Below are 17,739 nucleotides of genomic sequence, written 5' to 3'. Positions count from 1 at the left end.
CTCCTTACGAAATAGTAGCATAAAGCGATGAGCCAAAAAAGTTAACCTATATCTTGTTAAAACTTTGATTTTACATGTTAGGGAGAGGACTTCTTTGAAACCCACTGAATATTTAGATAGAGATTGTGAAATACGGTTAGGGAAATTTGTGCAGAACACTTGCCTCATACCACCGATTAGCACAACTACAAACCACAATCTACATACTGCAGCAATATTTCAGGCAAAATGAAGATATTTCGTTACACATGTAGATTATAATAAATACAGGCCCTATCAACTTGGCGCTACTATTAGCGAGTAATCACTGCCGTAAGCTTGTAATCTAAAGCTGCAATCAGACTAAGCTCTGTGATGAACTATTCAGCATGACTAAATGATCATAAATATTCTCTCCTTACAAAACCATACATTAAGGTTTATAGTTCATCTGATATGTACAGTATGCGGCATGCAACAAGCGAGATGAAACGGGGTGATGGAATGGATGCGAGTGACCCGGTGAGATAAGGTTGAGGGTCGGATAAAAGGCTTGTGGACTGTAAGACAAGGTTGGCGTGATACCAGCTGCATGTACAGAACTTTACTGACTACATGTATATGTATTATGGAAATAAGTAAAATTTTTCATCAAATAAATATCGATATAAGTGCAACTGTTTGAGTATTCTTCAAAATCTTATGCAGAGACAAAACAAAATATTTTTAAACTCTTAAACAAAAATAGTGATCACAGTCGATAAAAATATCACAGAAATATAATATGATTGTTATTATGATATGAATATTGATTGTTGCTGAATTGGATATCCTGTTTACGGTATTGTAAAATTAATAACAGCCAGTTAATAACCACAGACGTAAACAGTAAGGCCTTTGCATCATAGATCACATCAGATGAAGTAGACGATAGAAGGTGCTATACAGCCCCATTCATTATGGATGTATGACCAGTAGTGCAAGAAGATCTACAAAACATGATCAACTCATTTGATCCGTAGATATGTAACAATAACAGATCTGAATGAGTCTTATATCCTAGAATAGATAATTTACAGAAGGTAATACTGTATTCGCTTAACAGCTTCATCTGATAAGATGGCAAACAAATATTTCAAATGACGACATCAAAAACGTTTTGCAGTCAGAATGCTGATGAGTTTTTGCAAAGATTATTTTAATGAACCATTAGACATCTAGTAAAAGACAATTCATGACAATTCAAGTTTAGTAAGTGTGATAAACTCACAAATACAGAAATAAAATCAGAAAATTCTTGTACATGAATGAGCATTTTTAATGAAACAATTACACTTGAGAACTTTTTTAATTTCCTCCAACCTCCAAGACAGATTTATCAACTTGCAAATTTAATCATGATATCCTGTAGGTAGCAACCATTATTACGCACATATCACTACTCAGCAAATGCATGCATTCTTCTGATGTTAATATGGAAGTCTTAAAATTTGGCATGAAAATATACATATCAAAACATCAGCAATGGCAGCTGTACCAAGAGCGTGTTAAGCCATTCGCAATATACTATTGATGGTTTTTTTAATTTTTAATCTAAGTAAATTCATACTCATGAATATTTACAAAAATTACATATATATCTTTTAAGTTTTTTTGACCAATTCAAATATTTAAAGATGTGATATCATCAAATTCCAATGAATTTTATGAGAAAGTATAGATATTTGTCAGACATTTAAGCTTTCGCTTGTTGTAGAAGGTGACTTGACCGCTAAGATGTTTCGATACTAAAATCAACGAAATCTGAGTACAGTTGAAACGCTCAGGAGAAAAAGAGTAATGTCTTGCTTTCAAGTTTTTCGTCTAATTCAAGTATTTAAATATCCAATCCAATTTTATCAGAAGGTATAAATATTTCTGCATGATTTGTGATTTCGTTTGTTGTTTTAAGCAATCTAACTGCCAGGATGTTTCAAGATTAAAATCGAGAAAACTTGATTATAGTCAAAACTCTCACAAGAAAAATACATGCCAGGGCTTTTCCATAATGTCATCGATAGTCACGTGGCTGCCTCTCCCTCTCGCTATTGACATCCGCTATCCTGTTCAAGTTGTCGTGTTACGTGTCTCTAGTGACATATATCATATATTTGCTCGTGATTGATGGAATCAAACTTCAAATATAGCCTAGATACACTGCTATATATGTCTCAAATGATTTTAAAAACAGGTTGGTAATGATGTGTACACATATGATTACCCGATGCTGATGAGAGCATATATATGTATCTATCACTTATAAAGAGAAAGCTATCACTTGTAAAGAGAAAGCTTTCACTTGGAAAGAGAAAGCTATCACTTGTAAAGAGAAAGCTATCACTTGTAATGAGAAAACTATCACTTGTAAAGAGAATGCTATCACTTGTAAAGAGAAAGCTTTCACTTTGAAAGAGAAAGCGATCACTTGTAAAGAGAAAGCTATCACTTGTAAAGAGAAAGCTATCACTTGGAAAGAAAAAGCTTTCACTTGTAAAGAGAAAGCTTTCACTTGTAAAGAGAAAGCTTTCACTTGTAAAGAGAAAGCTATCACTTGTAAAGAGAAAGCTATACTTGTAAAGAGAAAACTATCACTTATAAAGAGAAAGTGCGACTATTGACATTATATTTGGGCGCATATTTTTCTCCTGAGCATTTCAGCTGCTCAGATTTTGTTGATTTTAATCTCGAAACATCTTGGCAGTCAAGTCACCTTCTACAACAAGCAAAAATTTAAATGATTGACAAATATCTATACTTTCTCATAAAATACAATCTACTTTCTCATAAAATACTACAAATCTATAAAGCACATCAATTACATCAGTACCTGCATCATATATTTCAGTACTTCAGAGTCTTGGCTTCCAAATGAGCCTGTATATTCAATACACAAAGAGTAATAGAACTATGAAAAACAGGGTGTCAAAAAGTATGTCCTGCAATAAAAAAAACACTTGGTTGTGGTTCCCACAATGTGATGTCACAATTATCATTTAGCCTTAAGTGATCGACACCATTCGCTGCCATTGAGGCTGTGCTTTCCTGCGACAGTCGGTGCTCCTAAACCCAGAGAGCGCTAATAATAAACTAGGATGAGCATTGTGATGATATAATTTGCGAGCCTATACCATTGAACTTCTCTGCGGTAGAGCTTTGGGGAAATCCTATAAAAACCAACCAATGTCTGTCTCACCATGTAAAACAAGGGCTCATTTGAAAGCCGAGATATTGAAAAACCTGAATAAGCTGAAACAGTACTGATATGATTGATGTGCTTTAATACAAGAGATGATGAATACATCAACATACGCAGAAGACATGTGGCAAATGTGAGTTTACGAGTAGAACAGGCGTCAGAGTGTAAACTATCATTAAAGCTTGTCATCCCTGCTGTAATTGCCTTAGTAGATTCGGTAGTTGTAGACGTGATGCTGGGTGTTGAACTGGAGCTTTCCGGGTTGCGGCTAGTTGTTGACGCCGACGTACTGCTGCTTGTAGTAACTGGGGAGTTGACGGTAGCTGCACGAGACGTTACACTAGGAGTGCTAGTAATAGGTGGAGTTGTTGAATCTTCTGGAGGCGTTACTACAGAGGATGGAAGCTTCACCCAATAAGTACTAGTGGTTTGCACAAATGTGGCGCTACAACAAAAAAATGGTAATAAGAGTGGCAGGTTGTTTCCAGGGTCGTGAAGGAAAGTTTTACTAACAATTGTTGAGTCATTTTTCACTTAATGTACAATATGTTCTTTGATTGTACATTGGCTGGATGAAATCTTTGGTCATCTAATTACACTGCATTAAATAGTGGAGTGGGAAGTAATTAAACATGGAAGTTTTAAAGCCAAACATTAAGACATATTTCCTAGAAATAATTTCATGTTTGGAAAATAATTGCATGACTGTCAGTTCTGCAGAGTTTCAGTAAATATACAACTTGACAAAATTTAGCTAATAAACAATTTTAGTATAATAAAGACAATTTTAAATAAGTTTTGGGTGTTCTAGCAAACCATGAAATAACGCCTTTTCAATAGTATGTTCTATCGATAACTGCACAATAATAACATTTTGGCACAAAACATTATAGAAAAATTTGTGAGATCTTTCTTTGTATCTCACAAATAAGTCTTTTTGTAAAATGATATTTTGATATACCTCGCAAGCCTGATGAGTTTTACTGTAATTCGCTGAACGTCTATTCAGTGTTTGATAAGGAAACATTTAAATGTAAGATATTTGCCACTCTGCTGCGTGGCAATGTAATAAAAAAGTCAAATATCAAAAGGCAATTGTTTTAAATTGTCTTACATGTACATTCAAGTATTAACATACAGAGTTAAACTCTTCTAAGATATGTCTCTTACGCCGAAATTGTAGTAGGTTGAAAAAATATTCCCTTAAAGCTTACAACATATTTAGTTTATTTTACTCCCAACCAAACAATGTAAAACTAAATACTTCAGGCATTTATATGTAGCATTAAAACAAAGGTATTATATAACAATAAAGGCATTACATAACAAAAAATATTATATAAGTAACATATGTTACTTTTCCTTGACATAAAGTATTTGGAAATACAGGAGATAAAGTGCATATGTACACACGTACGTATGTGGGTATGTACGTATGCAGTACGTATGTAGTAGTACATATGATAGTACACATAGTATATACGTACTATGTGGGTATGTACATACATACTATGTGGGTATGTACATATGTACTATGTGAGTATGTACATATGTGGGTATGTACATATGTGGGTATGTACATATGTACTATGTGGGTGTGTACATATGCACTATGTGGGTATGTACATATGTACTATGTGGGTATGTACATATGTACTATGTAGGTATATACATACGTACTATGTGAGTATGTACATATGTACTATTTGGGTGTGTACATATGCACTATGTGGGTATATATGTGTACATATGCACTATGTGGGTATGTACATATGTACTATGAGGGTATGTACATATGTACTATGTGGGTATGTACATATGTGGGTATGTACATATGTACTATGTGGGTATGTACATATGTACTATGTGGGTATGTACATATGTACTATGTGGGTATGTACATAGGTACTATGTGGGTATGTACATAGAGTTGGCAATAGAGATATGGAGCTCGTCTAAGTGAGGAACTAACATAGCGTACTTATATATTTTGGTTTCTAACATTTCGTATTTTCACCTTTAGTTCCCACATTCAGTCTTTCTATCTCCACTTATTTCAATGTACAATTTTCAGCACCATTTACTTTCTTCAAAACTGCTTCATAAATTTTGGTAAAATTTTGACCCGAAGTTGCGTATTCACATTTCCTTTTAATTTTAAGAAAGGTTTTGCCTTCTTCCTGTTTCCTAGCACTTCTACCACTCGCACTAGTCTTAGAATCTTATTTGTGATTTTCAAACTGAAAAAGAAGACATGAATAACTGTTTAATACTGTTTCAACACCGTGAAAATCAAGCTTCAAAGAACAAGCGTGTAAAGAATAATTGCGTACACACATATTCATTTACAAAACTGTAATGCTTCAAAAGACTTTCTACATCACATGTTGAAAATTAATTCAGGTAGAAAATCAAATATCTGCTCACAATATACATTATGAACTGAAACATTTGCATTTAGAGCTGAAGGTAAGTAGAGGTTTGACTGTACTCAGTTCAGTCTGGAGCCATAAAAAAGGCTTTCATATGACATTCTGTAACGAAAATGTAAAAAAAGCACAAGAACTTAGTGTTTCGCTGTTTAAATACTTGACATACACTGCTTAGAAAACACTTGAACTCTAAGAAACACAAGCATTTGTTTGATTCTTCTGAAAATAGCTAATATATATTACAGAAGAACCTTTGCTTCTTGTCGCAAGTATTTTAATATTTTAGGGCGCCTCAAAAAGTCTATTGTTCAAATGTACATACATGTAGTTACCTATATAGGGTGCAATTACTGTCTTTTTCTCTGTCATCTATATCGTCTGTCATTTTTGATGCACAAGTGTAAAGGAATTTGCCGGCCTTCACTTAGGCACGATTAATAATGTTGCATAAAGAAGAAAGAATAAATATGTGGTTTCCGTTCGTTTCATTTATGAAAGAAAAGCCATTAGTCAAGGAGCTTACGACTATTGCTCGGCTTTCCCACCGAGCGCGCTCCCTTTATATACATTCACGTTACACGTTCTAAATAATGGAACCGAGTAAGAAAAGCCGTACAACAATAAATATAAATAGAGTCGCTAACTCGTTGGCATGGCTATAGTACATTACAACAGCGGCACAACATAATGAAGACCAAAAATAATAGCGATATTTGTTATACTATTATACTATATTATATATATTATCGTAGCAAAACAGACTTAATTTAGCAATTACTTGCTAATTATTTCACATTCACATGTAAACCCTTTTATAGTTGTTTTATTTTTTAATTTATTTGACCAGCACGAAACGTTTTTCCCATGGTATGAAGTTTGAAAGTGACAGTTGTTTGACAAAGTTTGAAAAACTTTACAGTTGTTTTTATTTTTCTCTTAATTTATTTAAACTGCACAAAACACTTTTCTCATGATATGAAGTTTGAAAGTTAGAATGGTAACTGTTGCTGTATGTTGAATAAAGTTGCTATATATTATATATAATATATATTATACAATATATATTAATAATATTATATGTATTATGCTATTATAAAATATATAGTAGTATTATACCGAACAAGTTATTAACGATAATTATAACAAAAAAGAGCACAAGATGCACACAACATGCAAGATATATACATAGAGAAATATTTACAAGAATGGCCCTGCGCCCCCCATGCAAGGAAATATGACCATATATATACTGCATACTGCGACTGCAGAAGGAAACCGGAGTCATGTGACTTACTAGAATATTATATTAACAGGAGGTGTGTTTGGAGCCATCCATGGAAACTCTATGTAATCTTTAACAGGAAAACTGCCACTGAAGTCGTTTGTGTGAGTAGATCCCTGAAAATAAGATAAGTGAGAATCATATGCAAGGATTCTTTCAGTTTTGGTTTTTTGCATTGATTACTTACAGCTGTTTAATAGCTTGTCAAGCGAGTTGTCATTGGCTAATCTGGAAATTAGTAATAACATTGAGCAAATCAACTTCAACAAATCAACTGAAAAAGTGTTTTTTTTCAAAGAACAACGAAAGTGCGATTGACCAGGACATATAATTTGCAAACAAGATCTCATATGAAGAGTACAGTTATTATGTGCACACATTGAAAAGTAAAATAATATTCCGATGACAAGTGTTGCCTTATTATATACCATAAAACTTCTATTTGAACAGCAAGGCACCGTATTTTTAAACCCTTCCCTATAGCGGTGTTTTATTAGAGGTGACGTTCGAATAGAAGGTGAACCGGTATTTTTTGATTAGCTCATCAGAATTTAAAAAAAAATAATTTCAACTTTTTATGGGCTGAGTAATGCTAATTTCCCCTATATTTTGTGCTCTCCTTCTTGCGAAGAGACATTAATGCCATTGGCCTCAGCATTTCTAAAAACCACTTTTTATATCAGATGGAGTTAAACAAGGAACTACTTTCAGTAAAAAAATCATTAGCCGGATACAGTTAAAAATTATTTCAATGGTGTCGCTTTTAAAATTTTAAAGAAAAAATTGTAAAGCTTTGGAGTTAAAGAACAGATTTCAATACGCCATAACAATGACTGCTATTAAGTCGTAATGTGTTCTTGAAGACTATTCTCATCATTCATCAAAGCGTTTTAAAGTCTTCAAGTAAGGTTGTAAACCACATTATGGACGAATCTAAAGACAATGAATTGGATTTAGACCTTAATGACTTCGAATCAGAGTGTAGTTTTGATGAGTGTGATGATCGATCTTCTCATGTACACCATCACTAAAACCATGGCAACCACTACAGCAACATTAAAAGAATTAATTGTTATTGATGTAACTGAGTCATTATTAGTACTACTTTGTGGAGACTTTTCTACTGATCACTTTCTATTATTATTTCATAAAGATTAAAGAATGTCAAAGTGGCAGTTAAACAGAGGTGGGGTCAATTAAAGAGTGGGACTGTATTTTACAATCTTTCTCCTACAGTGGCGCTCTATTAGAGGTGGCGTTTAAATGAAGGTTCTACGGTAACTAACGCTATTAATAATAAAAAAGGCTGGCACTTCAGGAAAATTCTGCATGAATCGAGTCTATCAATGATTTCTCTGATGAATAAATGATTTTGTTATATAAAATTATTTGACGACAAGTGATTTTAATTGTAAAATCTTGCTCTCGAAACAAGATAAAAGTGCGGTATGTATTTTGCTATGACTGACTCACAAGAAACTTAAATGTAGAGCTACTTGAAAATGCAAAAGGCAGTATATATTCACTATATATACAGTGGTCCATGTACACTATACTATATATATACAGTGGTCCATGTACAGTATACAATATATATACAGTGGTCCATGTACCGTATACTATATATATACAGTGGTCCATGTACAGTATACAATATATATACAGTGGTCCATGTACAGTATACTATATATATATATATATATATATACAGGGGTCCATGTACAGTGTACAATATACAGTATATACAGTGGTCCATGTACAGTATACTATATATATACAGTGGTCCCTGTACAGTATACTATATATATACAGTGGTCCATGTACAGTATACTATATCTATACAGCATACAGTGGTCCATGTACAGTATGCTATATCTTTACAGCATACAGTGGTTCATGTACAGTATACTATATCTATACAGCATACAGTGGTCCATGTACAGTATACTATATCTATACAGCATACAGTGGCCCATGTACAGTATGCTATATCTATACAGCATACAGTGGTCCATGTACAGTATACTATATCTATACAGCATACAGCGGTCCATGTACAGTATACTATATCTATACAGCATACAGTGGCCCATGTACAGTATGCTATATCTATACAGCATACAGTGGTCCATGTACAGTATACTATATATATACAGTATAAAGTGGCCCATGTACAGTATGCTATATCTATACAGCATACAGTGGTCCATGTACAGTATACTATATATATACAGTATAAAGTGGCCCATGTACAGTATGCTATATCTATACAGCATACAGTGGTCTATGTACAGTATGCTATATCTATACAGCATACAGTGGTCCATGTACAGTATACTATATCTATACAGCATACAGTGGTCCATGTACAGTATACTATATCTATACAGCATACAGTGGTCCATGTACAGTATACTATATCTATACAGCATACAGTGGTCCATGTACAGTATGCTATATCTATACAGCATACAGTGGCCCATGTACAGTATACTATATCTATACAGCATACAGTGGTCCATGTACAGTATACTATATCTATACAGCATACAGTGGTCCATGTACAGTATGCTATATCTATACAGCATACAGTGGCCCATGTACAGTATACTATATCTATACAGCATACAGTGGTCCATGTACAGTATACTATATCTATACAGCATACAGTGGCCCATGTACAGTATACTATATCTATACAGCATACAGTGGTCCATGTACAGTATACTATATCTATACAGCATACAGTGGTCCATGTACAGTATACTATATCTATACAGCATACAGTGGTCCATGTACAGTATACTATATCTATACAGCATACAGTGGTCCATGTACAGTATACTATATCTATACAGCATACAGTGGTCCATGTACAGTATACTATATCTATACAGCATACAGTGGTCCATGTACAGTATACTATATCTATACAGCATACAGTGGTCCATGTACAGTATACTATATCTATACAGCATACAGTGGTCCATGTACAGTATACTATTCAGATAATTAAAGAATAATTAATTGATAATAAAAGTCTTGATCTAGTTTAGGACTCGACTAGCACAATTTTCCAGACTGATCACGTAGAATATCAGCTGGAAACGAATAGTGCCAGGTCAGAAACCAATTAAAAGATAAAAGAATTTAGATGGAAAGAGTTTGAAGTACGAAGATGTTTAAGCCATGCTTAGGCTGATGTTACTAATTTATACATGTACTACTGAACTCCCGGCCTTGCCTGGATAATAAAAGTCTGTGCACATAAAATTTATTTTATTCAACATATAGCCACAGTTACTATTCTAACTTTCAAACTTCATATCATGAGAGAAGTGTTTTGTACAGTTTAAATAAATCAAGAGAACAAATAAAAACAACTGTAAAAGTTTTCAAAGTTTGTTAAACAACTGTAACTTTCAAACTTCACATCATGGGAAAAACGTTTCGTGCTGGTCAAATAAATTTTAAAAAATAAAACAACTATAAAAGGGTTTACATGTAAATGTGAAATAATTAGCAAGTAATCGCTAAATTAAGTCTGTTTTGCTATGATTACAATAAAAGATGATTCAGTAATGATACAAGTAATACGAACTGAGAAAACAAAATAAAAATCCTGAATATGTTGAATTAATAATAACAAGTATATAGAAGTGTGTGTGTATAAAAAAGGTTACTGTTCCAGCAGAAGCTAGCTATCCATCAAAACTTTGAATACGATGATACTGGTACCTCTTGATACTGGTACAAATGTAAAAATGAAATATCGTACTGTCATTGTCTGACCAAACGGAGAGAGAATATAGAGGCTATTCCTACTCGAGATAATACAATTGTCCGCGTGAAAAGAATTGGCCTTGACCGCGATTTAGCCATTGAACCTTACGAAAACCTGGAAATAGAAGTTCACAAAAACACGAAAAAGCATGGCATTTCATAGAGCTAAGAGTTCATAGAGTTTCAATTAATACGTCATTTTCGGTGTGAAAACGGAAAATGGTGTATACGCTATGTAGTAAGAGAGATGAATCGTAAAAGCTTTCATAATCTCATGGTTAGAGAGTTGGATCACAAACCTGCGGTCGCCATCTTTGTGAGTTGAAGTCCCGCAGAACGCGCAATTTTAATTCCAACATTCTAATAGCTATAGCTGGACATACCGAAAGACAGAGAGGCGACAAATTTTGAGAAATCTATATACCTACATTGTGTTGGTAATATCACTGCATAGACTGAGAGTTCACAAAATTTTTCAAAGCATTTTGCCAATGTCAGGATTGGCTGCTATGGTAAGTATTGACATCGCCTTTTGCGTAGGGTGAGCCAGCGTTAAATCAGTAATGGTGAGATGTGTGAAATAAACAAGGGCGCTATGTGGATATAATAACGTTACAATGTTAATTTACAAAAGTGTACTTAATAAGTGTCAGAAGGTTATGGACAAATTAAATCCTATTTTTCTGTTCAAATACATTATTAACAAATTGATGATTCACTAACCCGATTGGATGAAAAAAAGTTCGTTCTAAAGATGATTCAATATCCATTTAGCAGACTGCTGGAAGGTTTATGCATTTCTAGGAACTTTTTAAATCAGCAGGTTTGCTGAAGTTCTTTTTTGTAAAATGATGTATGGTGTATAGAAGCGATAACAGCTTTAATAATAGGTACTTACCCCTGTACACTTATCTTGATTTAAGTTGTTACCATCGGCATTTTGGGCTACTCCAAAGGTGCCAACAGGGGATGCGATGTCGTCATTTTCTGGCAAAGCCATGACCAAAAATCCCTTGAATGAAGCCCCTCTCAAGGTTACTAAACATGATAGAATTATTCAGAAAGAAGTTCATCATAATGGATGGTCATTCTGATGTTAGTTGATTACTTAACACTTGTTTGCATAGAAAAGAAAATACCAGCACCACCTAATCAAAAACATTTTCAAATAAATATGGATACATTAAAGTGAGGGTGTAAAAGATGGCACTTACAAGCATGCAATACACCTATTTAGTTTATTATAAGAAAACAACTAGCAAATGAAATGCATCTCAAAAATATATGGAAAACAAATGTGTTTTTTGTGTGTAGGAAATGCTCCATCCTACCGCTGCTACCGAATAATCGTCAACATTCATTCCAATGGATTTGATCAAGGAAATTGGATTCGAGCAAAAGCATTGCGCAGAAACCCAGTACCATCACTATAATCGGCAAACTGCAAAAGCATGTAACTCAAAATGTATGAATGCTCATGATGTTACGAGTACAAGACATTCAAATTATACAAGTTTATTGCTTAGTAGAAACTAAGCGTTCGAAGCACTTGTTAACAACTAACAAAAAGCAAGATTGCAAGACACTGAAACAACGTGAGAATGTTTTTGTTCAAGTTTTTTTCACTGCTGGGTGTACGCAAAATAAATTCGATTGCTTGTTATGACTAAGGCCAGGTTCTCATATGACATTCTGCAAAACCATTTTTTATACTGCACTCTTAGAATTGTAGTTGTCTAGAAGTCAGTGAAGTTAACAATTTTCTCTTTTCAATTGCTCACCGCTCCAGTTGCTATTGTATGATTAATAATAATAATCAGATTGGAATTGCCAAGTTCAACTCAAATCATGTGTGTAATCTTGAGTGGCATTTTACAGTGGAGGTGAGGATAAAGATTATTATGCATACATCATAGTGAGTATGTAATTTCATGACCATCGCAGAAAAGTGAAATTATTTTAACTAGACGCATGATTACGTGCACTCTGTTTGCACACATTTTCATAAAGTTGGTTTTTTTATGCTGCCTCATATAATAGCTTATAAAATTCAGTTGGCAGCACATTTTACTGTAGCACCGAACTTGCTGACCTTGTGATAGAATATTTACTTCTGCTAACCTGAAAATAACTGAACCAATGTAGGCTTTCAGAAAAACCTGGATATAGAATATCAACACCAATATTACAACAGTGTGATACCGTTGCCACCAGAACAACTTTGAAATGGTTACAGGTGAACGTCTACCTGCTCTACTGTTTTTGAAATGGTTACAGGTGAACGTCTACCTGCTCTACTGTTTTTGAAATGGTTACAGGTGAACGTCTACCTGCTCTACTGTTTTTGAAATGGTTACAGGTGAACGTCTACCTGCTCTACTGTTTTTGAAATGGTTACAGGTGAACGTCTACCTGCTCTACTAACTGTTTTTAATATCTCAGCTATAGCTTTCAAACCATAAACCATGATTACAAAGCCAGGACCAAATTTATATTACACAGTGCCATAAACCACAACAAACTCAACAGTAAACTACAAAATTTATTTAATAACCTTTGCACTGTTTAAGAACTCTTCCTCTGCAAACTTTTAAGACAAGGTTTAAACTACACCTACTATCCTTTGACTAATAATAGCATTCACCATATAACCTTACCTATTTTAACCTTTCTGTATTATATTTTTGTTTTCATAACTAGAAATCTGTTGTAATAGATATGCATAGCTGGTTTCACAGAGTTTGTACTTGGTGTTGTTTGTACTTTGTTTAAACAATACTCAGATTCCAGGGGGTTCACTCTCTTCCCTTCATCCCCACGGGCTAGTTTGAGATGTTATAAAATGCACCCTTCCCACTGACTTACACATAATTAAAAAACTACCCCTTATTACTTCCTCACCACAGACTAATTGTCCCTTTTTTGCTCATAAATACCCCTTTCAACTGTGTGGAAATGGGTATTCATATGAATACCCATTTCCACACAGTAGAAAGAGGCATTCATATGAATACCCATTTCCACACAGTAGAAAGAGGTATTCATATGAATACCCTTTTCCACACAGTAGAAAGAGGTATTCATATGAATACCCATTTCCACACAGTGAAAAGAGGTATTCATATGAATACCCATTTCCACTGTGTAGAAAGGAGTATTTATGAGTATTTATGGGGGTATTTATGGGGGTTTATATCATTGATTCAATTAAGAGCATTCACATTTTTTCTGAGAACTAAACTTCGTTAGTTGCCTTTTTGCTCTTTCTGTTGGCCGAATTCTTAGACTTTTGTACAAAAACTTTGTACTTTATGTATAAAAAAACCACCATTATTCCACTGGATTTCACCCTAAATACTGCCAGTTGAGATCTGCAGGCTAATTACGACGATAGCAGAACAGTGAGTCTAGTATACTTGTTGTATGGAGATACTGCAAAAACAAGATACCAACAGGGAATGTAGCCAGACCACAGGATAAGCATACAATACATACAAGCAGCAAAACGCCCAAAGACATTAAAAGATTCAATAATTAGAAAATGTCAAAAGCATATTGGAAACTTCAAATTTGGAAGAAATCAATCATAGAAATTGCCTCAACACCAGATGGAGAATATGCCAAAGGGAAGTCGAAGCAATTATACCTACCAACCATCATCATCAAAAAGCCACCAGAGAAACATTAGCAATGAGTCAAATGAGTCACATATAGATCTGCCACTCCTGTCAAACATGACCTAGACACCAGGAGTAAGTCACGAGCTCCACCCTACATGTCAACATCACATGCACCAGCTGAAGACTTACGCAAACAAGATATCTTCACACGCCTGACAGAAAGCATTGAACCTTGACACTCAGCTTACACCCACAGGCTAACCATCCCACATGCCAGACATCTATAAAAGAGAACAGCTCCAATGACTCAATATCTCTATCCCCATCTCTATCTCCGGCTCTAGCTTGAGCTCTGGCTCTCTATCTCTCTCTCTCTCTTCCCGAGGGCCTCCTTGGACGCTTTCCCATCTACCTGCTGAGGAGCCTCTCTCTCTTCTCTACCAATGGAGCCTCCTTCTCCTCCACCAGCTGAGCCTCCTCTACGCCACTATCTCAACTGCCGACACTCTCTACCTATGGCCTCTCACGACTCTGGTTTGACTGTCGAAACTAACAGCTGTACAGGACTGATTAACAAGCATAGACGACCGTTTGAGTAAGGATGTAACTTTGATTAGCTATTCTAATTGTTTTGTCATTAAATATTATTGTTTTAGAATTTATTGGTAATAGTTTGGCTTATAGAATAAAGAAGTAACTTTTACTGTTAAATATCCGTATTGCTTACAATAGCTTAACACCTTCACTTGTACCTGAACCAGTAATAATTAAACAAGTTCCCACAAGCTAAGCAAAAGTGCACAAACTAAACATAGTCAAAATAGAATAATATGACAAGCAAATTCAACACTGATGTTGTGTGTGAATTCAGATTAGTTATGCATAACATAATTTCTTCACAACTACACGTAACATACTTACCCATAATGGAGCTACCAGCTCGATATACGGTGGAATTAAGTTCTATCGTATAAAGCGAACTACCAGTTTGCGGTGAAGTCCCATAATGGTTTGGCCGAAGCGACGAGCTTTCGCAAGCAGTTGATCCAGCGCCACTAGAATAGCCACTGCTGGTATGTAAAAAAATAATTAGACTTAAAATTGAAGATAGAATTTGCTGCATACTGGTAACTTGGTGTGATTAGTTTTCAAATATTACGAGCTCGTTTATCATATACTCGTCTACAAGTGGCGTTAATAACTTGAATAATGAAAAGGGACGCACTGAAAGAACTGCAATCGTATTTGACAAAAATGTCTCCTATATATACCGGAAGTTTAGGCAGTTGCTGAGCACTGGTTCGTTAAAGATTTATTGCTAACTGGGCGGTTGGGCAACAGACGCTGAAGCGACACTTTCGGCGTGAAAAGCGACAATTTCAGACAACAGGACCACACGGCAAATAAAACTGCGACAATTCCAGGCTAGACGGCGCCAAGTTGGATTGATGTGAAGTAGTAAGAAGAGCTATACTACTGTATTTTGTCGCATGTATAGTTCATGTAAATTTTTGAAGCTGGCTTTGAGTGTATCACTGTTTCATTGTTGAGGTTTTTTCAAATGAAATGAACAGTGGTACAAACTTTTAAAGATGTGCCCTGGTCAGGCAAAAAATGGACTATTACCTCCACCCTGGATTGGCTATCAGTGAAATCAGCTACATAGTCATGAACGGGTGCTTGAGGTTTGGGTATGCGGTGACTAGGGCCGCGGACACAGACCAATAAGAAGGACCTGAAATCTCATCAAAGACCCGAATACTCAACATAGTAGTAATATATATAGATACTCAAACCGAACAATTTCATTATATAGCTTTAGTGCAACAATATATTCATTTTTATTAGCATATTATCTGACAATCACTTAGCGCATTTTTATCAAATGCCACATAGAGTAATACATTACAGTACAAATACTCATATATATTATAATATTATATAACAGTTTCTTTTTATCTTGCCTGCAAATAGAGGCGTTGTTGTTTTCTTAATTCTATATATAAAATAAAGATTTCTCTCTCTTTTAAACGTCAGTAGCGGCTGTTTTGGTAGCTTACCTGTGCTATGTTGGTTTTATAGGTACGTACGTGTACATGAATTACAAATACGTTGTTGTATGGAAATACTTCAAAAACAAGATACCAGCAGGGAATGTAACCAGACCACAGGATAAACGTATAATAACTACAAGCAGCAAGACGCCTAAGGGACATCAAAAGATTCTCTAATTTTAAATGTCAGAATTAGAAGACATCAATCTTGGAAACTGCTGCGTCAACACCACGTCAACACTGCCAAAAGAATTTGGAATGTAATTACATCTACCAACCATGACCAAGCACAACCAAAAATAACTGAACAGAGACAGCGCTAATCAGATGACGCGCTCAGAGACAGTGTTCCCTCCAGTAGACTTACTCTTACAACACAAAGATATAATACGAACATTACACGTACCCGTCCTCAGGCTATCCTGAATGCCTATAAAAGCTAACCATTTTAGTAGCTCATCCTCTTTTGACAGTGACACTTGTAGACGTACAAGCCGAGCTTAAGAGCAGATACAGCTAGCTGTTGGCGTAAGAGATTATTTTACTTAGCTTTTACTACTTGTTATCTATCTTATATTCTAGAATTTTGCTACTTGTGTATTAGGCTTTGGTTCATAAGAATAAAAGATATTTTGATTGCTATATCAAACATCTGAGATTTAGCATATTTGAGGCTTGCACAAAGATCTGGGTGAAGTTCCATACTCATACTCTTAGCAACCATTGAATAAACAATTAGTCTTGCCTAGCCTAATTAACCACAACAAGCATAGTTTAGATTGAAGTAGAACTAGTGGTTATTAATCATTGATGTTAGTGTGGTATTCAAGTAAGGCAAATTACCTAAATAACCATATAACAACGTAAAAAAAATCACGGGCAACTTTTACGAACTTAATGTTCTACATTTCGGTTGTGCAAAAACATTGTATCATATCCATGGTGATGAACATAATGTAAAACAAAACTCTCAAAAGTTTACTGTTAAAGAAAACTTTTAAGAATGGGGTGGAGACAACTCCTATTTCTAACTTATCTACGCTGAACTGAAAGCTACCGACGACGCAGTGTAGAAAGCTTTCAGGAGTGGAGACAACTCTTACTTCTAACGTATCTGCGCTGAAACAAACGCTGCCGAAGATGCAGCCTGCTGAACTCAACAGGAAGAAGCTGAAACCAACTAACTTGTTATCTAATTATTGGTTGTGATATTCTCTGAGCTTGCTGACAAGTCTTCTAATAACTGTCAGAAATAGTATCATATGTTGTAGTCTTGTCCGAGCTTGCTGTTAGTCTTTTAATTACAGGTGTCCTTTAGCAGGATATTGCCGAGGCCGGGCCGTAGTCCACACAC

At 35.0% G+C, this 17,739-nt stretch overlaps 1 protein-coding gene across 1 annotated transcript; it reads right to left on the bottom strand.

Moving 5' to 3' along the window:
* Positions 1-749: 749 nt before the first annotated feature.
* LOC137385479 (ferric-chelate reductase 1-like) lies at positions 750-15,354 on the bottom strand. Its single transcript, XM_068071947.1, has 5 exons — positions 15,253-15,354; positions 11,610-11,749; positions 6,941-7,044; positions 3,328-3,659; positions 750-968 (listed from the first exon to the last, which is right to left on the bottom strand). Exons 1-5 carry the CDS (start codon positions 15,254-15,256, stop codon positions 937-939), a joined length of 612 nt encoding a protein of 203 aa, XP_067928048.1. The 5' UTR covers positions 15,257-15,354; the 3' UTR covers positions 750-936.
* Between the last annotated feature and the right edge of the window lie 2,385 nt (positions 15,355-17,739).

Source organism: Watersipora subatra, chromosome 1 (assembly GCF_963576615.1).
Source record: "Watersipora subatra chromosome 1, tzWatSuba1.1, whole genome shotgun sequence".
In the NCBI taxonomy this organism is placed as follows: domain Eukaryota; kingdom Metazoa; phylum Bryozoa; class Gymnolaemata; order Cheilostomatida; family Watersiporidae; genus Watersipora; species Watersipora subatra.
The sequence above is the reverse complement of the archived record's forward strand: the minus strand, read 5'-3'. Positions and strand labels throughout refer to the sequence as shown.